General features: G+C 43.2%; 1 protein-coding gene across 1 annotated transcript in view; it reads left to right on the top strand.

The window, feature by feature from the left end:
• LOC146822222 (uncharacterized) overlaps positions 1 to 23,691 on the top strand; it is a 563,188-nt gene that overhangs the window by 190,918 nt on the left and 348,579 nt on the right. Inside the window, exon 10 of the mRNA XM_085609987.1 lies at positions 4,589 to 4,738. Coding sequence (XP_085466113.1) covers positions 4,589 to 4,738 — 150 coding nt within the window. The remainder of the gene's footprint in view (positions 1 to 4,588; positions 4,739 to 23,691) is intronic.

Raw genomic sequence — 23,691 nt, 5'->3', positions numbered from 1 at the left:
ATTGATTGCCTGCAGATGGGGAAAACTACGTGGAGCTTGTTGCTCCCTTGCTACCTTGTTCCAGCATTCCTGGTCTTTGGTGTGACGTCTGACCGCACTCCCTCGATCTTCGTGATTGCTGCTACCCCGCGGCTTCCTGGTTTTGCCTGCATCAGATCGCGAGGAGTTCGCGTTTGTCGCACGCCTGCGGCTTCCTGGTTTTATTCACGTCTTGCCGCACAGACTTTCCTGCTTACCGCATCCCCGCGGATTCTTGGCTTTTTGCTACAGACAATCCCTCTCGCGCCCAGCAGGTGACGCACCCGCACCTTTTCCTTTGTTTTTGCCGAGAATTAGAACGTCTGAAAGCAGACGGTCGTTTTTCTTTTCTTGTCCTTGGAAAGACTCCGTACATTGTGCTGCCTGGCGCCCCTTGCTCCTGGAGAGCATCCTCAAGTGTCCTCACTTTCAGGTGGCTTTCCCCCTTGATAAAACGTGTTGAGGCACTACCAGGACTCACTTCAGGATTTACCTCAGCTCACCTAAGGTTGCCACTTGCTCGAGTCTCGGCGAACATTGATATACCTAAAAACTTCATTGATGGTGCACTCTCGATTTCCTGACTTTCTTCCTGCTCTGCTTTCTGGCCGCAACGCAAAGAACCCGAAGGTGAGTCTGGGAGAGCACACAACCGGGGAATGTTAGCGTCATAGGGGGTATACTGTAGTGCTGATTAGATTACATCACTAATTGGGGTACACATTCTTGTCACTAGGGTTGACCTTACTTACCTGGTATTCCTCTTCTTTTCATTTAGGAAACTCTCAAAACCTGAAAGTCCTGTAAAAGCACTGTGTCTCGTCTGCACCTGGTGGTCCTACGCTGTCTCTTCTCTCCCATCAGGGTAGTTGACAGAATTTCGAGTTGCAATTCGAGTTCGGTGGTGCCCTGGGGGGAGAGTAGAGATAATTCTTCGCTCCCGAGGATTTGGATACCTCAAACTCGGAGGTTGGACCCTGACAGATCTCATTACCTTAGGTGAGGTGAGTCATCGCAAAGTGGTATTGAAATTGACTTGAAGATTAAAAAAGTGACATGCATGAGTAGACATCTTCTGCCTGATTACTTTGATGTAGACAACACTTTTCTTAACTGGGAAAGGATTTGTGATGCTAGGTACACAATCCCATGTACCTGAAACATCTCCCCTAGGGAGACCCTAAACTTACAGGCACTTGCCCTGTATCTTCTCACAACAAAAGTTCAACAAACAAACACAATCACATGCCACAGGAGTTTGGAAAAATATATGTGTCCTGATTAACCCTTAAAACTTTCTCATACATAAAATTACATATACATAGAGACACATGAATATCAAAAGCCCCGTATACACATAACACGAGGAGGAATTTTTCAAGACTGTGTACTTAGTCTTTTCAATAAATAAACCTCTTCTTGTGTCACTGGATATCAATACATTAATTCAAATTCATGTACAAATTGCCAGTGTACTGTAGATTGTGCTTTCCTGTTCCTTCAATGCACTTCATCAGGACTTATATGTGAGTAATTTCCCCCAGTAAACTTTCCCGTTCTCCTCTCTGTCAACTCGTGTTAGCACAGGCCTCCTTCAAGTGCCTAATAAAGTGACATAACTTGAAGGGGACAGCTGTTAGCACCCTGTGGCTGCAACGATGAGTCTCCAGAGGATCTGCTACACTTCATATTATTTTGCAAATTTTATGAGTTCCCTTGGAAAACTTTTATTGTCCCTATTTTAAAGAGGTTGAATTTTAAGCAGGCCCGCCCAGCTCTTATCTACTTACAATTGTTGCATGTAGAATGCATTCTTTTTGTTCTTGGTTTCCTGAAATCTGCAGTGAAGGCCAGGGCCTGCCTTGATTAAATGTTAGTATTGGTCAGGGTATACTTTTACTCTGACGATATGTATACATTAGAGAAGGCCTTGGGACCCATCCTTGTAATTGTTCTAATTTTTTATCCAAGGGTCAAGGGATTATGTATTTAACTTTGTACATCTGGCTTTGAATTATTATAGACCCTTGTGGAATCTAGTTAATTGTATGATGAAATGTGTTACTATTTTATGATTTCTTTTTTAAGTATTGATAACTTTAATGGTTTTATATGCTGAAACTGAATAAAGTTTGTTGTTTGATTGATTGATTGACATAACTTGTGGTTGTCTAAGCTTCCCGGATATGCCTCCACTGACTTACAACATCAGCCACCAAACGCTAACCTCGATGATTAAAACAGATCAATGTTTCTCAGGGGTTCACCGGAGTGGATCACTCCAAACAAAGGGCCCTTGTAATTGTACAGCCCAACAGCATTGTATATATTCTACTTTTTGCAAAATTGGAAATGATACATGCTGCAATACTCCACTGTAGTTAGGGTCACCAACCAATCCATTTCCTTTTCTTACAAAATCCAAGCCCATGTCCACTTTCCAACATGTGATGATGGAGGACAGAGTCTCCTTTTTAGGCAGGTAAAGGATGTGTCATCATATATAGAGGTCCTGAAAGCAGCATCGCACTCTACTTCAGATGCTTGAAGTGTGAACTGCTCTTCGGATGTTGAGTGAGATGCGCCTTTAGGATTGTGCTCACTGTACCTGCTTGATTTGTAGTTCTGTTAGATATTGAAATTTATCTGGGTGCTGCACTTCCTGGTTTCAAGGTTATGTTCCTATATGTCTTTACAGGATCATTGAGATTCTCTGTTGGGTCAGTGGTGATTTGTATGTTGGATTGCGCTCCTCTACCAAAAGGTGTTTGTTGTGTTCTTCATCCAAACATGACTGGAGACTTCAGTGTAAGGAACACTTGACGTTTATTCAGCAGATGAAATCCTGTGCCTAACAAGCCAGACACCAACAGATTCTTACTGTGCTGCTAAACCGCCTTTGCACCTTAACATGTCATAAGGCTTGCGTTTACATAGTCACATTCCATTATATTGAAAGATGCCCTGTGCATGTACATAAAAGGTAGAACCCCACAGGAAACTACATCATAACAGTGTTGCTTTTTGGTGAAGATTTAATATTTCTTGGTATGTGATTACAAGTCATTTCCATCTAAGCGTGGTATCAATTATTGTTTTGGTGAGTGTCTTCAGCTTATATGCCTCATGTTTCTGCAGTAAAACTTTAATAAAGCCATCGTAAAATAAGTACACTTATTTTGATTCTTAATCAGGGATTTTACAAAGTACAGAGGTTAACAATAAACATTAAAAAGGGGTCTATAAAAAGGAGCAGGGATTTTTTGAGGACCATAGAAGGACATAGTTACAGACTGACACACTGAGGACGATGACCAATCAAGAGGGACCTTCTAAGATGATCAATAGCTCAATTTGTGGGGTCACAGGGGATTGGCCACATGTGTTAATTCTGAATTATGCCCCTCATGGAGGGTAACCTTATTGTACACATAGTTTCCTAGTTCCTCCAGCCCCTCAGTGGTATGCTGCACCCTTTAGTAGGGCTAGTGATTGGACCTTAGATCACTTTTACCAACAACCTTTCAGAAAAGAGATGCCTCGGGTGTGCCCTCATACCGGTCAGAGAACAGTAAACACACAATTTAATAAATTTAGGGTTAGGATAAGAATTATTCAATGCAATCTGAATGCTTGTAATGTGAGATACATTATTTACATTATATAAATTATAGGGTTAGGGATTTTTGTATTGTTTTCCCATTACTAATTGTCAATTTAATTAAATAGAATAGAAATATGGGTGGAGGTGCAAACTACTTTGTGTTAAAAAACAATAATTGAACTAAATTAAATTTAATTTAATGTCATTTAATTTAGCTGTAGGAGTTTTATTAGAATAAAGAAACTTATAATTTTGAATTATATGAAAAATGGCATTCCATTCAATTCCGAGTAAGGATAAGAGTTATCGGTCATGAAATTTAACATAACAAAATAAAATTTAAAATATCGCAAACTGCATTATCCTAAAGTTTAGAGTTATTAATGTGGGCGAAGTAAATGCTAGGTCGCGTAAATGCATGGAAGTATAGATATGGTAATGCAAGCATAAAGACATACAGGTTACAGCCCTCAGAGCGATTTTCCCAGCACTCACCAGCCCGAATATAGAGATCATTGCTGGGCGAGTGCATGTGATCAGCTTCGCGCCTTCAGCATCTTGTTCCAATGGGCACAGATTAGGACTAGTTATGAAAAGCCCTTGAGGATTCTTTCTCCAGCATTATCTCTGAATACGTTGCAGCCAGGCTTGTTTTGTGTTGACAACAAAAAGCATTATCGGTAAGAGTCAAAGAGAGCGCATGAATATTGCCCACGAATACCACACCTGCCCAGTAGACACTGCATCGGTTTGTTAGGCATTGATTTATAAAAATCGTTAGTGTTTGCACATAATTAATTATTAATCTGTGTGTACATGGAGCACAGGACGCCCTGGAGACTCCACGAAACGCTGTGGTGCACGGGGCGGGGCTTTTATGAACATGGTGTATTTGGCTTTCCACAAATATTGTTTACTGCATTACCGCTATGAAAACAAGGACACTGAATGTTCTTTTTGTTGCAGATCATGAAGGGGTCTGTCCATCTTATATTTCAACATCACCGCTCTGCCCTGCCGTCTACACTCCCTCCTGTGACCACGACTGGAACTGCACAGCTGATGAGAAATGCTGCACCGTGGGATGCCAGCGGAAGTGCGTCAAGGCGCTGAAAGGTGCATTTCCGGTTGAGTAGAGGAGGAGGGGGCAGCAGAGCAGGGCCTCTGAAGATCCTGACAGCAAGTAGTAAGAGACTACATATAACTGTCACTGGACCATGTGTGTTCCAAGCCATCTTAAGGCAGGTGACTGCTGTGAGACATCATTGTTGTCATGACAGTGAAAGCAGGAATACAACAGGCTTAAGCAGAAAGAAAGTTCTTTAAAATGTATACATCTCAGTCACAGGATTCACATAAGTCTGATGCTCTATGTTTTAGAACATCTGTTCAATACTACTGATGTCACGTATCCAGGTGTGCTATGATCTCTGTAGAAGGGGCCGAGGCACATACCTCTTGAGGACCCACGTGTGACTTAAGGGAAATGACTGTGAGTGTCAGAGGGAGGGACCTTGTTAGTCCAGGACTTACTTACCAAACATTTGTATTTGGGCTAGCTCTTGTATTTTTTATTTTGTAACATTATGGGCACGATGCTCATGCAGGGTGGTAGTTATCGGATTAGATTAATAGGCACAGTTTTGTGATTGGTTATGGTGAGAGCCTTAAATGCAGTGTGTTGATATATTGTCAGTAAGTGTGCAAAGAGTACAAGGACGGACAAACGTGAGCTGATATTTCCAAAATTTGTAAACAGGCTCTAGAAACACCCCAGGCTTTGACATCTTTTCAGAAGAGATGGGTGTCATTCACCCACCCAAAAAAAAAGGACGCAAACAGTGATCATTGTTAAGCCACCACAATCTACTTTAATTATATTTCTATATATTTCCTTAGCAGCTACACAGCTCATGGCGATAGAGTGCTTTACAGAACACTTCAATAATAACATTTGCACCTTTACAATTTGTACACCATATAAAACGATATCAATTAGTAACTGCTTGTGAGCATGCATATTGGGGACTGAACCAGCCATGAGGAAGTCTAGTGAGTCAACCTAACATCACAATCATAATGGGAGGAAGATATATTATGGGATTCCTGCTTACAATATGCTAATAGAATAGAGAGGTATTATCTTGTGTACATAGAGAGATTAACAAAACATTTCATATTATAGTGATTTAATCTATCATAAGTATTGTGAAGCAGAGGTGGGAGGCAAGATGGGGTGGGAGGCAAGAAGGCGGTCGCCAGCTCTGACGAGTGAGCTGGTTGTTCCCGGGCTCCCGCACCTGATGCACTGAAGGAAGATGGAAGAAGGCGCGCACTCACCATACATCATTGCCAGATGCATACACCATAGCTGGGGTCCTGGTATGCGGGGGTCCGCGGCCACAGCATGTGTGGTAAAGCTTTGGCGGCCCCCCAGTGGGTACTGTACCCGCTGCGAGGAGCCAGCGGTGGAGTGGGCAGCAATCAGCGGAAGCCGCATCCTACTGCAGGCGGTTAGAGGAAAGCTGCAAACAGCGGGCGATACCTCCGAAAGCCGGCAGAGGGAGACTTTGTCCTCCTGGTGATCCCGCCAAAACAGGAGCAGGCACGGCTGGAGGCAAGACTGCTGCACCGATGAATGGGAGGTTTAACAAAAAGGATACCATTGCAGCCGGCGAGAAAAGTATATAAGACAGCTCTGGTAAGCATACTATTCCCCTGTTGTTTTCGGTGGGGAAAGATAAAAGGAAATCCACACAGCTGCCCCAGGTGGATACTTCCTTGTTGGAAAGCGGGGAAGGGGAGGTGTCTGACAATCTTGGGCGGCAGGACTTTATAGAGAAGGATTCTACCACTCACCACATTGGCTCGGGGTATAATGACATTAATTCTACCCTGGCATCTGGCATTGGGGACGCTGACCCAACCGGAGGAACGTTAGATTTGAACTCTCCCCAGTTTCCACCATTAGCTTCACTCTCTTTCGGAACGGTATTAAACAATGGCGAGTCGGAGATGAGTCTTACCCCGGGTGCCATGGCTAATACCAATATCGATAGTAAAGAAATTATAAAGGAAGTAGACTCTGGGGATAATTTCTATTCACTCTCGGACCATTCAGATGCTTTTATTGAAGGTTTAGAGGCAAGTGTGCAGATGCAGGCTGCTTCACATGATGATGGGGTGAGTGATCATAGCAGCATGGTCCCAGAGGACACAGGTGGGACTTCATCGGACGGCAGCCCTCTGACAATTCGCTAGAACCATGATTCAAGAGAGGGAACTAAACGGGTAGATAACAGTAACGGCAATAATAACTTACAATGGGACTATTCCTTCTCTCCAGAGCAAAATATTGGTACTAGGTTAGGCGATGACCTGGACATACCGAAAGCAAAATTGGCAGAACCACCAGAGGAGGTCTCACTGGCTTTGATATGCCAAACCATCCTTACCCATAGAGAGGAGACGTGGGTGGAGAGTCTAAGGGCACAAAACTCTTGCCGTAAATTGCAAAATTCAGTGCGTCACATTGCTAAAACCTGCTCGAAGTTCACCACAAGGTTTAATGAGGCAGAAGCTCTCATTTCTTGCCTTGAAGACGAACTAGCAGCACAAAAGGCATTGACTGATACTTTGCGAATCATGAAGGATGATACCCAGTGGAAATTTGTCGACATAGAGAATCGTTCTCGCCGAAACAACTTGAGAGTCCTCCTAATTCCCGAGGGCATAGAAGGGCAGGACCCACGCAAGTTTATTATTGAATTATTTACAGAAGCATTCCCTGGATTTACCCAATAGGATTGGCAGAGAGAAGTGCAGAGGGCACATCACTTTCCATTCTCCATACGCTCTCGACCTGGCCAGGCCTAGAGCTATCCTGATATTTCTGAATATCTTTATTCGAGTTAGCACGCCTTAACAGAAAAAAAGAGCTGGGAAAAGGTTGGAGTTCCAAATTATTGTCATCAAACGGTCGAAAAACGCTGGCAACTTCCTCCACTTATTCCATCATTTCAGGCCAAAGAGGCCCAAGCCTTTTTATTAAACCCAGCCAAGCTAAAAATTCTTTACAAAGAATACAAAAGGTTCTTTATCTCATACGAGTACCTATTGTTCTGGGCTACGTTTAATTCATATCAGGCTTGGTTAGATTTGTTGAGATGTGACAATGTGATGATTTGTAAAAACTGTCAGCTATTGAGTGAATAGGGCTGCTTTCTTATGGTTTTTGCCTTCTTTTCTTTCCTCTTTCTGAACTATATCTTATGACACCCTATAAGCAATAGTTTTTTTTTGTGTGTTTTTGGGCGAACGGGATAAAAGAATATTGATGTATTTTTCATGTTTTGTGGTGATATTTTAGAGTGTAGGTGAGGCTTGTTTTTTGCATATGGGGTGCCAGATAGGTGCGGGAGGTCCCATTCGGGGGTGGGAGCTCGTCATCCGTAGGACTATCAGTCCTAAAGCCTTGTTGAAGGGGTGGGGTGGGTTTAGGTGGGTATGGGGGATGGTTGAGTGGAGGGGGGAGGGAGGGATAAAGAATAATAATCCACAGCAATGATGAAGTTTTGAGAGATGTGAGAGTTTTGAGAATGTGGTTTTCTTTCTATGATTGAGCAAATGCAGATATACATATTGAATGTATGGCTGAACTAGGTCTTTGAGTTTGTATTTGGGTTAAACAATTATAATAAAAGGCAAAGAGTGGCCACAGAGTTGCATGTGATTCAGCCGGACTTAGTGTGTCTGCAGGAGACACATATATCATGGGGAAACCGGAAGGTCCTGTCAGAACTGGGCTACATAGTCTTGTTAGCCTCAAAGCAATCAACTATGACCAGGGGGGTAGCGATATTAGCTAGATCAGCAATCCAAACAACAGGCTGTATATCGGTTGATGTACAGGGACGTTGGGCTATTCTGGAATGTGTCTTGGGGGGAGTAAAGTTTACCCTATGTACAGTATATGGCTCCAACCTCGATGAGGCCCCTGTTCTTGAATACCTAAATGGGGAGCTTGCTTTATGGCCGGCTCCATTATTGCACTGTGGCGATTTTAACATCAATTTGAGCTATATAGATTTTCAATCCCGGGGTCAGAATTATAAAGGTAGGAAACCTAGATTTTCTAAAGCCCTACATTACCTGTTAGCTGATCATGGCCTGACAAACGTCTGGAGCAATTTACACCTGCAAGACCCAGGGTATTTTACTCTTACCCACATAACAAGCTAGTAGGCTTGACTATTTTGTTGTATCCCCTCTATTATTTGCTGGATCAAAATTATGTGTGTATCCAAGGATCACATCGGACCATGCACCGGTAGTATTGGATATTCCGGCACTTGGTACATGTGTAGCCCCAAGAGACTTTACTTTTGATAGAAAACATTTGCTGGCTAATGCTTTTCTTGAGCATATGAAGGCTTGGATACAAGATTTTTTTCAAATGAATCGATACTCTACGGTATGGGGGGTTGTCTGGGACACATTCAAAGCTGGCTTTAGAGGAGAAGTTATGAGTTATGGATTGTATAAACAAAAACAGGCAGGTGGGATAGCAGCGGATAATAATATTGTTGCTCTGCAAACTAACTTGGCTAAATGTACAGCTAAAATAAATATGTTATGGAGCAAAGAAATTGCTTTAAAATATCAAACTTATAAAAAAGATTGCTATGAATCTGGGGAGGCCACTGGGCGATGTTTAGCTCAGAAGCTATGTGTGAGAATGGCTGGACAAAGAATTACTGCCGTTAAAAATGCATCAGGGGACACAGTTTATGACCCTCATGAAATCATTAAGGTTTTCTTCGATTTTTTTTATACAGAATTGTATACAGGGCAAGATATTGATCGACATCCTTTGGATTTAGGGCTTCCATCTTCAGTGTGGGAAAAATTGGATCAGGCGGAAGCTGAGATTTTGGATAGCCCTATTACTTTAGATGAATTAGAGCAGGCCATTAACAGCTTGGCTATCAGAAAAGCAGGCCCAGACAAACTTCAGTTGGAAATTTATAAGATTTATTTTCAAAATCTGAAAATAGATATGCTTGCCGTTATCCAAGCAGCACAAATCGTGGAGGTACCACGTTCTTCGGATGAGGCAAGCATTGTTATATTTAAAAAGAGATTTAGCAGGGTCTTACCGTCCAATTTCTCTTACCAACTGTGATGGTAAAGTTTATGCAAAAATTCTTGCCACTCGGTTGGCGAAAGTCATTTCTCCCCTGGTCTCTTTAAGGCAGCACGGTTTTATACTGGGAAGGGGCACTGTAAATCATATGAGTAGAGTATTGACCCTGCTCGATATAGCACAGGTAGAGGCTAGGGATTTAGGATTGATCCTCCTCGATGCTGAAAAAGCATTCGACCGTGTTTCATGGGACTTCCTGTGGGGAGGCTTACAGCAAATGGGGTTCTGTCAAGGATATATTCAAGCTCTTCAGGCCCTACATCGATCTCCCACAGCTAAAATATGCTCAGTGGGATGCAAAGAGTTATCTTATAGGAATTTCTGACTACATATTCTAATTAAAGATACATCACCCTTCTATAGGAAGTCATCTTGGAAAAGAGCACTAGGGTGATATAGCCGAATCATTTGATCTTCGAGACTTGTGGTATCCATTTTGGAGGCTTTCTTGGGTTGAGAAAGGTATGTTTTGGGTCTCCCTGTAAAAATTAAGTTTCTGTATCAAAGCTTAAAAAGGAAAATCACTTGAACCACCTCTTTGAAGTATTGTTTATTAGTAAAGCGTTATGACCCAATATTGAGTGTGAAATGATTGCTATCTCCAAGGGAGTACCCATAAAGTTATAATACACCCCTACTTGAACCACCAACAAACCTGGCCCTTTTTCTGAGAAGTCCCCTCACCCTTTCATCCTCTATCTATCTATCTATCTATCTATCTATCTATCTATCTATCTATCTATCTATCTATCTATCTATCTATCTATCTATCTATCTATCTATCTATCTATCTATCTATCTATCTATCTATCTATCTATCTATCTATCTATCTATCTATCTATCTATCTATCTATCTATCTATCTATCTATCTATCTATCTATCTATCTATCTATCTATCTATCTATCTATCTATCTATCTATCTATCTATCTATCTATCTATCTATCTATCTATCTATCTATCTATCTATCTATCTATCTATCTATCTATCTATCTATCTATCTATCTATCTATCTATCTATCTATCTATCTATCTATCTATCCTTTCACCCTTCTTCCTGTTCATCTATTCATCTGTCCAATCAATTCATGCTTTAGCCTATTGGTCCTTCCACACTTCACACTTGCGATCTCTTAGAGTTTGTAATAGGATATCATTGTTGATGAAGTTGAATTTTGCTGAAAGATCTGGAAGGATCATCAATCATGAAGGATACACAAAGCCTCATAGATGATTTGTATACTGATGCTCTCAGTACTACACACTCCTCTAAAACACAACTGGCAGTCAACCAAGAGGTGGCTCTCCCTGATAATTGTTATTTACAGTACTTTGGAGAAGCATGTGTCTTTACTATTACCTTGCTCCAGTTTTGTGTTCTTTAATTAAATCCAGCTGTTGTCTTCTACAATGCTCTGAAATGAGCAATGGATATCATATTGCTAAAGGAAAAAAATATATGATGGACCCTGCAGGCTCCTCCAACCTCCATGCAATGGCAAAACATCTTAAATGTATGTGGGAGATCTGCTGAGGATCTTCTTGAATCTTAATCAACTAATGTTTCCATGTGGAATTGCCGTCATCATTAGGTTCCTTGCAGTCCTATATGAACTGCGATTGCAAGCACATAGTGGTTGTGTCTCCGCCCTGATAGGGACATTTGCCATGGAGGACATTGGTTTGGTTGTTACAGTCTTGGTGTAGTTCAAATCTTTTGAATTAAATTGCAATGAATCAATCTTTTTGTCCTCATACTCTATTGAAGCCACATTGTTGCCCAGAGAAGTTACTCCGGACTCATTTTTGTCATCTAGCATTGAGCTGTAGGTAAGCTGGGCCACAAATTTGGGTAGAAAATTATCAAGCCTTTGCGTTGTCCTTGTGTCACACAAGGCTAAGCAAGGACAATGCAAAGTCTACAGTAATATTTACTAAGCCATTCACAGGCCGATTCGTGCCTCTATGTGGGTTTATATAGAAATGTAATACAACACAGCAGATTTTGGTGCATTATGTTGCATCTTGAGTGTTTTCCCAAATTTACTAAAGCTAGTAAATTTGGGTATGCGTCAAAATGCTACGCTTTTGCCAGTGATGTGTGCCAACGAGAAATATCTTTATTTCTCCTTGTTACTTTCTCCTTCTATGCATGATGCATTCCGCATCACACATAGAAAGAGGTCAATTCCTCTCAGGATTGTTTTTGTGCAGGTATTCCTTCCTGCACAAAAACAATCCTCTCTGTAAGGCAGGCACCCTTGCAATCTGATGCACAGGTTCCTGCATTGGTGCTATGCAGCACAAAGTGTGTCAGCTCATGGAGAGAGCAGAAATCCTCCATATGCACCTAAATTTGCACTTGTGAGCATATGGCAGCCAGGTACTCTTTAATGTGGTGTGGAACTGGGGCTCATGGATTAATCTTTGCAGTGCTAAAAGTGGGAAATCGGGGACTGGATGAGTGCAAACCAGCTCGAGCAGTACTCTGAAAGTGCTTGAGGTGATTGTAATGGGTAGAGGGCACCTGGGTCATTCTGGATACACTTTGAGCTTACTCAGGTACTTCTATGGCCTCATCTTTTTTTCCCTAAGTAATATGGTTCAGAAACATCTTACTTTGGGAAGATATTAATCCAAATTTCAACACCAGGTTGAATTTCAGAGGTACCTATTATGATATGCTATAGAATTGATTACAGCATGCTCCTATGATTGGCTCTCTCTTGCACCCCCTGGCCTGGCATCAAGACACCCTAAATGCTGCTGTTTGAATGTCCAACCTAATATACTTAGGAATAATTCCCATTTTAGTCATACATTATTTAAGGCAGTGTGGGTGGTCCACTAGTTATGCAGTGTAATGTCCCCTCTCCTTATGACTGTACTCATCTTATATCTTCTCATTTGATCCATTCATTCTACCTTCACTCCACTCCTCTACTCAAGATCTTGGAGTAAATCCTTGGCAGCTTGCCCTCACTTTGCTCAGAGAGTGAGGGTTATAACTAGAGTGTTGTTAGTCTGATTGGAGTTCCATAGTATCAGAGACAGGGATATTAAAGAAAAATGAAACTACCCATCTTACAAAATGCCTGATTGCCTCAAATCCCACTGAAAAGGTCAAAATGTTGGATATAAAAATAGAGCTAAAATATTTTGGAGGTGTGTTTTTACTACTTTGTTGACAGCCAGGAGGACACTGCAGTCTGATGTTTGTTGATAGGGATTTGCTATTGAATAGGTCACATTGGATCTCACTTAAAGTTGAGTCGGAATAAAAGTCCACTGATTTGTAGAGGAAATATAACATTTATGTTATGTTATGCTGATTTGTATAACACGCTAATCACTCGAGAGGATATCCAGGCACTTGAGCAGGTGTGTAGGCATGTGGTCATTGTGGAATTATTCAAAGAGCCAGATCTTCAGCTTCATCCAGAACTCCAGAAGCGAGGAGGAGGCTCTGATGTATTGTGAGTGTTTGTTCTATGTTTTGGGTACGATGTAGTAGAACGAGTGACCTTCTGCTCTGCTTTAGTGAATGCGGGGGCATGTAAGAATGAGAATGAGGCTGAGAGTAGGTGTCTAGCAGGCTAGTGAAAGTATTTGAGGCTATTCAGGTATGCTAATCCACTGTTGTGCAAGGCTTTGTATTTGTGCATGGCAAGTATAAATTTGCTGCGTTTGTAAAGACAGAGAGCCAGTGAAGCGCTCTGGGGGGGGGGGGGTTAAGATGTAGGTGCTGCATGGGATGTTAAGTATGAGTCTTGCAGCACTGGGCTGGATAACCTGAGGTCTATGTAGGAGATGCTCAAAGATTCTAGCGTAGAGCGCACTGCCATATTTGAGTCTCCTTGTGATGAGTGCTTGCAAGATGGTGCACCTGGTGTGCTGTGGAATACACTTGAAGATCTTTCATAGCATGCGTAGGACTTGAAAGTAGGCAACAATCCCTTCTTTGACTTGTGAGATTGAGCTTGTCGTCCAGGATGATCCCCAGATTTCTGCCGTTGTCAGTGGGCTGTGAGATGCTTGTCGATGGCTTGCTCTATCACTTTGGCTGGGTCGGGAAGCAGGTAGTTAGATTGGAATTTGCTCAGTTGACTTGGGTCGGCTGATGGCTTCTTGAGGAGGGTGTTGACCACTGAATGTTTCCTGTCTTCCAGGAATGTTGCAGATGCGATAGTGGTGTTGTGGGTGAAGGTGGTGCTGATGGGTTATGCTCCAAGGTTATAAATGTGGTGGGGTAATAAGTCTCTTGAGTGGATTGTCTGCATTATCGCTTCTGTGTCTTCTCTGGTGAGAGTTTTCCATTTAGTCAGGTGACCTTGGTTGGTGATGGCAGGTCTGCGGTATGATCACTGAGGTCTGGATGGTGTGGAAAGTTTCTGTAGATGTTTGTGATTATGTTGTGAAAGAAGTTTGATATGTCATCGCAGAGGTCTTGGAAGGGTGTGATGTCATGGATAATCAAGAAGATATCTTTGCAGCTGTTGGAGCTCCCTGTGATGCGTTTGGTCAGCACTATTTTCCAGTGCAGGGGTCTCCTTTGGTTGAGAATCGGTTGGCTGAAAGTCACCTCCATATTATTACTAATAGCAGAGATAATTCCAATAGAGTATACTTCACACGGGGGAAAGATATAACAAAGCTTTTAGCACTTTTTTCTCAAATACATTACAACCTGTCTCTAGGCCCATTGGACTTGCAGACCGACTACATGTTAGACTTTGTTGGTTGGGCATGTTTGCCTTCAATCTAAGTGGGATTGATGGTAAATAAACTTTTATATATGATGCAGAGGCAAACATGTATGACATAAATATAGGCATGCGCACAGCTTAGACAAATGTACCATATATTACCACGGAGTGCACTCCAACACTTAGTTACACCTGATGGTGCATGGTTTGGAACTAGTTTGAAGCATATGAGGTCCTGGGGTGGTGAAATGGTGAATAACCTGAGGTGCTTTCACAGGTAAAGAGTCTAGTAAATGAAGGCTGCACTGTGAATGACGGGCATCTCATAGCTGTCTGGGCTCCAGCTTGTGATAAATGGCAGCTAGGGGCCGGAAGAAGAAGACATAGATGAAATGATGGACAGCTTGACAATTATGAGGGGAAAGTGGAAAAAATGAAGGCTATCATTGAAGGTGAGGGAAAAGTACAACAAAAATTGTATAGGTCAGTGACTCTATAAATAGTAATGTAGTCAGACTCTAGAAGTTCATTAGTCTCTGGGAACTGAGGATCGCTTCCATGGTGGATGGCACTTCCTTGGGTGTATGGCGGTAAAGGCTTACCCCTCAAATATCCATACAGAATCAAGAGAAATTAAAAAGGTATGTGTATCGTCAATCATAAATTCAGCTCAAACTGGTATGGGAGTGTGCACAAAAGCACATGGTTAATGGGAGAAGCCTGCAAACTCTGAATTCTTAGTTGAAGAAAGTGTAGTAACAATCCGAGGCAGCTGCTGTGCGATAGTTCAATCTTCTGACCTGAATGTAAAGAATTGGATTCCACACCTACAGTTGAACTGCACAGGATACTGATTCACCATTGGATGCAGGCAGTGATGCACAGGGACAGAGAGTAACCTCCTGGCTGCATGGCCCTACTTTCAATGCTCTCCCATAGGTGGAGAGAGAGAGAAGGGGAGGGAGGGAGAGAGGGAGAGAGAAAGAGAGAGAGAGAGAGAGAGAGAGAGAGAGTCTGAGACTGAGACTGAGACTGAGACTGAGTGAGTCCGTCCGTCCTAAGGAAGACAAGTTTTCCTATTGAATGATGCAAATGAGGCTGAGTTTGCCCCAAGGCATTCCTTACTTGCAAGTGGTAGATTCTGAAGTTAAACCAGGGCAGGCGTTGGTGAGGCTAGCATGGATGTTTGCTTCTCATAGTCTAGGGCTTCAAGTAGTTGTCCAGCGGCAAAGAGAAACTGCCTGTGGGAAATTGGTTCTGTCCTCCCTTTATCATCGCTGGAGCTGCACCAGAGGAGAAATTATCTCTCCCTGGAAGATTAAGTAGGCCTACAGGCACTGTTTGACCATGTCTATTCTTTTTTTTTTTTTTTATTTGCCAGTACAGAATAAAAGGAAAATTACAATAAGCATTACAAAAAAAAAAAAAAATGAAGCCCCTCCCCCCACCCCACAAAAAAAAGGAAAACACTTGCATGTAATTAAGAGAAAAGAAAAAAACACAATAAACAGAGAAAGAAAAAGAGACGAAAACAACACAATAAAACAAAAAAAAACAAAAACAAGGTATAAAAGCGCATACATTATCCTGGCATACATTATCCTGACTGAGCAAGCCATAGGCTCATTTTTTCCCAAATCTCTAATCCCTTCTTCCGTCCCCTTCTTCCCTTCTTTGCATATATAGCAATTTCTAAATAATATGTGGCAATAAAACGAGCTAGCCAGTGTGAGAACGATGGAGGCTCCGGATCTAGCCAGAAGGAGGCCACACAGAGCCTCCAAACAGTCATGGCAATGAAAATTAAACCATCTCTTTTCATCTGGGAGGACTCGGTCTGCGTTCCTAGCAGAATGATGGTAGGATTCAATATTAGGGGCTGAGTGGTGACTTCCTTTAAGAATTCCTGTATTCTGTTTAAAGAGATCGAGAGTTTTGGGCATGTGGCGAAAATATGGATAGAGTTGGCCCCGTGTTCCGCACATCTCGGGCAGAGGGTGCCTTGACCAGACCCCCACTTAGCAATCTTACTAGGGGTAAGATATAGAAAAAAAATAGTTTTAAAATGTTGCGCCTGTAGTTTGGCTGAGATTAGAATACTCTGTGAGAGGGAAAGTGAGTTAAAGAAAGTAGTGTTAGGAGTATCAGTTTTGCTGGACCATTTGTCAGCTATATTCTGTAGGTCATCAGGGGTCTGTCTATTTATTATATTATATAATAAGCCAATTCGCGGCACAACTGGCTTACGTAAGATGTTAAGTATGTCGATTTCCCTGAAGCCAGAGGGCCCCCCTGCCTTCCTGGACAAAAAATGTCAGAAATACAAAAGTGTTTAAAAGCATCTTCACTTTTAAGTTTAAACTTAACCAATAACTCTGAAAAAGGAACCACCCCTTCACAAGTGACAAGGTCTCCTAATTTCAGTATTCCGGCCTTGTGCCAGTCTGAAAAGTAGGCCCTGCCGAATATAGCAGGTAAACTGCCATTATTCAGCGTGGGAGTGTAAAAATTAATTCTACCCAACCCGAGAATTTTGCGGATGCTGCGAAAGGTTTTAAAAGAGTTTAGTAGAGTCTTAAATCTCACCCTTTTGTAGTATCCGTAAGTGGTCTCCCGAAGTAGGCAACCCCAAGTCTGTTCACCCAGCAGTAGCTGAAAAGGCGAGGGGAGCCCTATGGTCTGGGGAGATGGAGCCTCTTTCAGCAATTCTGTGCTATATTGTAGCACAGAAGCCCAGTAATAGAGTGTAATATTGGGAAAGGACCAGCCCCCTCGCTCCTTTGGTAGACAGAGCTGCCTTAATGCCCTCCTGGGTTGGGAATAAGACCAGATGAACTGTGTAAAGATTTGTTGGAATTTTAACAGATTGAATTTACTGAACTCCAGGGGTATTGTGCGGAAGAAATACAATAGTTTTGGAAAGTATGTCATTTTTATGACATTACATCTGCCTACAAGGGTTAAATGTAAGTTGTTAATTTGTTTCAGAGCCTTTTTTGTGTGTAGTGCCAGAGGGGCTAAATTGTCTGTGACAATTTCATCCAAATTTGATGATATAGAAACTCCCAAGTATTTGGCTTTGGAGACAACTCGGGTTGTCTTTGGGTTTTATTTTGATTCAAAGCATAACCAGAAAGCCTCCCAAATTTTAGCGCCTCGTTTTCAAGAGCCACTATGGTGTTTGAAGGGTCAGGTGAAGTAATGGCCAGATCATCGGCATAAGCCATGATCTTGGTACAGCTGCCATGAAAATAAACTGGAAGGATCTCATTGTTTCTCTCTATTTGCTTGATAAAGGGATCAAGATAGAGGGCAAATAACAAGGGAGAACAACCACAGCCCTGCCTGGTACCCCGGGAGATCTTAAACTGACTGGTTAATTGTCCATTGACAGAAACACAAGCTGTTGGTTTTACATAGAGGGCTTGTACTGTCTGCGTGATCTTAGGTCCAAATCCCATTCTCTTTATGACCGCCCACAGAAATCGCCAGGAGACCCTATCAAAGGCTTTCTCAGTGTCCAAGAGTGTAAGTGACATCGGGTCTCCGGCAGCCTGTGCGGCGTCAAAAAGAGTAATGGCCCTTCTGACATGTTCTGTTGTTCCTTTTTTCGGGATAAACCCGTGCTGCCACTCTGAAACCAATGATTCAGCCACAGAAGAGATTCTATTAGCTAATATTTTGGAAAAGATTTTTGAGTCGCAGTTAATGAGCGTTATAGGTCGATATGAGCTCATCTCTGTTGGACATTTGTCCTTCTTTGGGAAAATAGCTATTCAGGCCATGGACCAGGATGCTGGTGGTAAAGTCCCATTAAAAATAGAAGTTATTACTTCTGTAAAGATTGTCTTAATCTGTAAGGCAAAGGACTTATAAAATTCTACTGGGATACCATCTGGCCCGGTGGCTTTCCCGTCAGGCAAACTGTTAAGGGACTCCAATATCTCATCCCATGTAGGAGTTATGTCTAATCTGTTCGTGTCTTCCAAGGAAAGAGATCTAAGATTCACCTCGTTAAGGTAATTAGTGGTCTCCAGAGCAATTAAGTCGCTAGGGCCACAGATCTCTTCAGTATAAAGCTTGGAATAAAAATCCTGAAATCCGTTTCGGATATGATCTGTGTTATTAGTCTCAACCCCTGATGGAAGTTTAATCGTGCAAATCTCGTTGTAGGAGACCTGTTGCCTTGTCCTGATGGCCAAATAGTGTCCAATGTTGTCACTGCACTCATAGCATTTCTCCCGGGTACTTGCCCATTTTGCAGCGATCTTTTCTGCAAAGATTACCCCAATTTCGGCTCTAGCCAACACTACCTCCTTCTGTACTGTCTCGATGTTTTGTCCGGTCTGGATGTAATGAGTTAGCTTAGTTTCAGCCACCCTGAGCTTTCCATGTAGATTGTTTATCACCGCTTTCTCTTTTTTATTTTTGCGTATTGAGAAGCCTAGGGTTTCGCCCCTGATCCCCGCTTTTAGTGCTTCCCAAACTGTCATAAGAGGGGCAGAGCCAGCAGTGAATTCCAGAAATTCCTCTAGCCATCCTTGCATATGTATTTTATACATCTGATCCTGGAGTAGAGCTTTTTCAAAGGTCCAGGTGGAGACTGATTTGACTTTCCCTAGGCCTGTAATATTGATGATAAGGGGATTATGGTCAGACATGAAACGTGGAGCCGTTTCAATAGTGCAATTATTAATAATCGAGGATGAAAGAAAGAAATAATCTAGTCTAACAAGAGTGCGGTGCGGAGCCGAGTAAAAAGTATAGCCTGGCAAGAAGGGGTTTAAGCTTGCCCAGCAGTCTCTTAGACCATGTACCTGTGCGAGGTCTGACAAGGCCTGGTATACCTGTGGTTTCCTACCCTTGTATTTCCAATGACTGGTACTAGCCCAATTGGAGGGTAGATGCAAATTCAAATCGCCACAGAGGACAATGGGAGTGGGCCAGTGTGCTAGTTCCCCGTAGACCAAATTTATAACTCCTGGGTCGTCTAGATTGCTCCCATAAATTGAGCAGAGGGTAAAAGGGGGGTTGTTAGAAACGTGGCACTCGGTGATCACCCATCTGCCTAAGGGGTCAGACTTGACCCTGGGTGAAAAGATAGAAAGTTTTTTTTCAGCCAAAATGCCTACCCCCTTGTTTTTTGAACCCTGTGTAGTGGCCCCTAAGACTTGAAAACCCAAGGAATCTAATAGATATCTCTGAGAGCCCTCGATATGAGTTTCTTGAAGGCAATTAATGTCCCCCCCCAAGGAGCGAAGCCCAAGCACCACACTCTGTCTTTTTGAACGGTCATTTAGCCCGCAGACGTTAACAGAAACAATTCTTAGAGAGTTTAGCTTAGCCATTTTTAAGGAGAAAAAATGAAAAAAAAAAGAAGCCAAAGGATAATAATAATAATGCTACTGGTTCCTGGTATCTTATCTTATGCCATGGGAAGTGCATCTTAAATATACATATGTATGTGCAGAAGGAGTTTAAAGAACTCGTGAAGAGTATATTTGTGCAAAACTTTTCTCTTACAGTGTCTTTCCCACCCCGCCCCCATCCCCCCCCCTTCTTCGAGCAATCAGGCAGAGCCTGAATGATGAAAATCAACTTGAGCCCCGGCTGCCAGCCACGCTGGGTTTAAAATATTCTATGGCTCTAGTTTGTGGATTCGGCCGCATGCGCCTTTCTCTTGGCTGTGTTCAATAGTGACGTAGCAAAGTGGAGCAATATAGCAACAGCCTAAAGAGAAGAAAAAAAAAAAACAACCCCCCCACAGTGGAGAATAAGGCAAAAAGCCAGTTTGGATCATAAAGAAGAAAAAGACAAGTGTAGCCAGAGTCGAAAGAGAGAAAAAAAGTTAAAGTCTGACTTCATTTGTAAGCCCTGGCGAACGATTGTCACTTGTTCTTGTTGCTTTTCAGTCCCTCCAAATACTCCCCTGCCTTAATCTCAGACAGAAAGACCTTAGTACTCCCGTTTAGCGTTACTTTGAGCCTTGAGGGGACCATGAGAAACACTTCTGCCCCCAGCTGTTGAAAAGGGGAGATTAATTGTCTCATGCGCCATCTTTGTTCAACGGTCTGGTGGCAAAAATCTGGTTTGGCAAAAAATGTAACACCATTTGCTCCTTTCTTGGAGTTAAAGCGGGCCTGGTCATATACCATCTGTCTAAGGCAGAAGTTCCCAAAGTAGACGAGGAATGCTCTAGGCTGCCCTGCTGGCGCATTGGCACCGCTATGTTGTCTCTTTTGATAAAAGGGGATCGGTGTGCCCTCTGGACTTCATAGTCCCAATCCCAACCTGGATGGTCTGGAAAAGAGTCTTTAAGCAGTTGAACTATGAAGCGCCGGGGGTCGTCCCCCTCCTTCCCCTCCGGAATACCAAGAAAGCGGAGGTTGTTCCGGCGCTGGCGATTTTCTTGGTCCTCCATTTTAGTCATCAGGTCCATCATGCAGGCGGTATTAGACGCTCCCTGCTCCTTGGTGGTCAGAGCGTCAGTTTCCAGGTGGTCAATTCGTGCTTCTGCCATAGAAACCCGTTCGCTGATGTCTACACAGGTTTTGTTCAGACGCCTTAACCCACCCTGCAGTTTTTTGGCAGCATTCTTGGCGATTTGATTGTCCGCCCGTACTTCTTCATGAAACTCCTTAATGGAGTTCAAGATAGAAGCTAAAGAGGGTTCAGCCGTTTCAACATGTAGGCTCTTGGAACTACCCCACTGAGTAGAGTTTAAGTCGTCCTCATCTAAGGGGTACGATACCTGAGAGTCGGAATAATCCCATTTTAAGTGACTGCGGCGTCTGTTTTTGCTGGTGGATTTTTTCTGTCGCTGAACTGTGCCTGTGTTTAAGAGTGAGCTCTCACTATCCTCTTCGCTGGCCTCTCCAGAGACATCATCGTTAGAGGAATTTGGAGTACTGACTGAGACAGAGTAGAAATCTTCCCCTCCTGTTTCAGGAGTCCAGGGAGTCTGTGAGCCAGGGGGTACCGACAGATTCTGGATTACTTTGTATGTCCCTACTCCGGAATCGAGATCAGAAGTGAGCCGAGGGACCTCTGAGTTGTTCTTGCTATGTATTTTTTCAGGTTCCTGTTCCTGTATCTGTTGGGAAGGCTGTGACAAAAAGATATTGTTGTCCATAGGTAATGGTACTGGCGCCAAGACGGGGGAAGGTCCATTCCGAATCCCTATGGGCTCTCTTAGTTCGATCGGGTCATTATCCAATGAAATGGATGGAGCACCAAGGTCCGTTCTATTCTTTGTCTGGGATATCTCAGTCTTAGCAGAGTCTGCTGGTGAGTGGGTAATAAGGGAGGATAGGGGTTTCAAACTGGGGTTTGGATTGGTTTTTTTGATCCCCAGAAACATTTTTGCAGGGGGGGGGGGAGAGAGATCTCGCCGTTTTTTATGTCTCGGGGCAGAGCACCCCCCCCCCCAGACTTGCCCCCGTGTTTCCCCTGCGTTTTTTTGTCCCCACTGACCTCGTTTTTAGATTTTGAAGCTCCCTCCGTGGCAGTGGCGATAACATCTTTGGCGTTTTTTGCGTCTTTGGGGTCCAAAGCAATAACAGGAGTCTTTTGTTTGGAGCCTCTTCGAGCCCCACGCGTGCTCATGATGCTCCTTCTGTGTTCCAGCAGCTTCGCCTCACAGAAATCCTTGAGAAAGGTAATCCAAAGGTCCCGAGGGTCACTTCCCCCGCAGATGAATGCAAACAATGCCAAAGGAAACGAGCGCAGAGTCAGATGCTTAAAGATATGCAGCGTGGCCAGTGCTTTTCCCACCAGCTTTTTGCGTGAAATGAAGTCGGGCCAGTTAACCCTCCGCCGGGATGAAATCTCCGATACAAGCCCCCCTTCCAAGAGGAGCGCTCTCTGAGCTCGCGTTGTAGAGCAGAAAACACAGCTCTCTGGCATCTCTGAAGGCAGGCGCAGGGCAGCTAGCCGATCGTAACGCGTCCGGCGTGAGAAGCTGAGCAGCGTGAACTCAGGTCGATTCCATCTTGCCCCCTCCCCACACCCGTCGACCATGTCTATTCTAAGGAGAAGTAGAGCTGTTGTGGGGGAAACATCCTTAAGCCTCCATGGCATGCATAGGTCCATGGGATAGCTCAATGGGCTCTTCAGATGGCCTGAAGAGCTCTGTGTTCCTTAAGTCCAGACTGGAGTGATAGCTGATGTAATTTAATGTCCCTTTCAGAACAAATATGTAACTTGCAGGAGGAATGGCTAAAACTTTTCTTAAAAACACAGCCACCCATTTAGGCATATTCGCTTCCCTCGTATCATGGTGATTACTTGTTATCTTTGAGTTCGCCCATATTTCTACCCCATCATGGAAAATTCCTTTGACCAATGGTGCGGCATTTGAAACTACCAGGGTCAAATTAGGAGAAGATGCACTTTTGGTGCTGCCATGTCCTTGGCATGCGGGAAATATTTGCTGATGGTAGGGGCAAACTGGTGCCCTCTGCTAGTGTTATCTTGGTTGACAGCCAAGCCACACATTGCCCCGAAGTGGCAATGGGAACATCACAGCCATTGACTTCAACCGAGTATAAGAGCCTGCCTTTCTCATGTGAGGAGCTGGGTCTGCCGCTCCCTGTCTTTTGATTTATATACAAATGTTAAGCCCCCAGCATCTTCTCTTCCTAAATGTAGACCAAAGGGTCTATTAGAGGACACTGTTCTAGAGGAGTCTGTGCTTCCTGCCCCTCAAAATGCTTCCTCTTAACAAAGGACGTATAATCTGTATGTCATAGCTCTGTCTCCTTTCAAGCATGTATCCATCGTTTGCTACTGGTACTACATAATGTTTGTACATATATTAACTCTTCCTGTTTAGTTGCACCTTTTGGATGCATTGTACACACAATGGTGCCGATTACGATCCGGTAAAAACCGGGTACGAACCGTCGGTCGGAGCGTTTTCTCCGTCCGACTCGTACCCGGTCGTAAAACTTTACAAACATGGAATTACGATTTGCACGGAAACACCATTTCCGTACGAATCGTAAAAAACACCGACCGACGAAAATATACATACGAATGTGATCCGGGAATGCTGCGACGTGACGTCGGGACGCTTTCAGGCAGCGTTTCACGACCCAGGAAGTACGGTTCGAACCGACAGCAGTCCGGACGGCAATATTTTCACGGCACCCAAAA

This window comes from Triturus cristatus, chromosome 6 (genome assembly GCF_964204655.1).
Source record: "Triturus cristatus chromosome 6, aTriCri1.1, whole genome shotgun sequence".
Taxonomy (NCBI): domain Eukaryota; kingdom Metazoa; phylum Chordata; class Amphibia; order Caudata; family Salamandridae; genus Triturus; species Triturus cristatus.
Note: the sequence above shows the minus strand (reverse complement) of the source record. Positions and strands in the feature narration are given on the sequence as shown.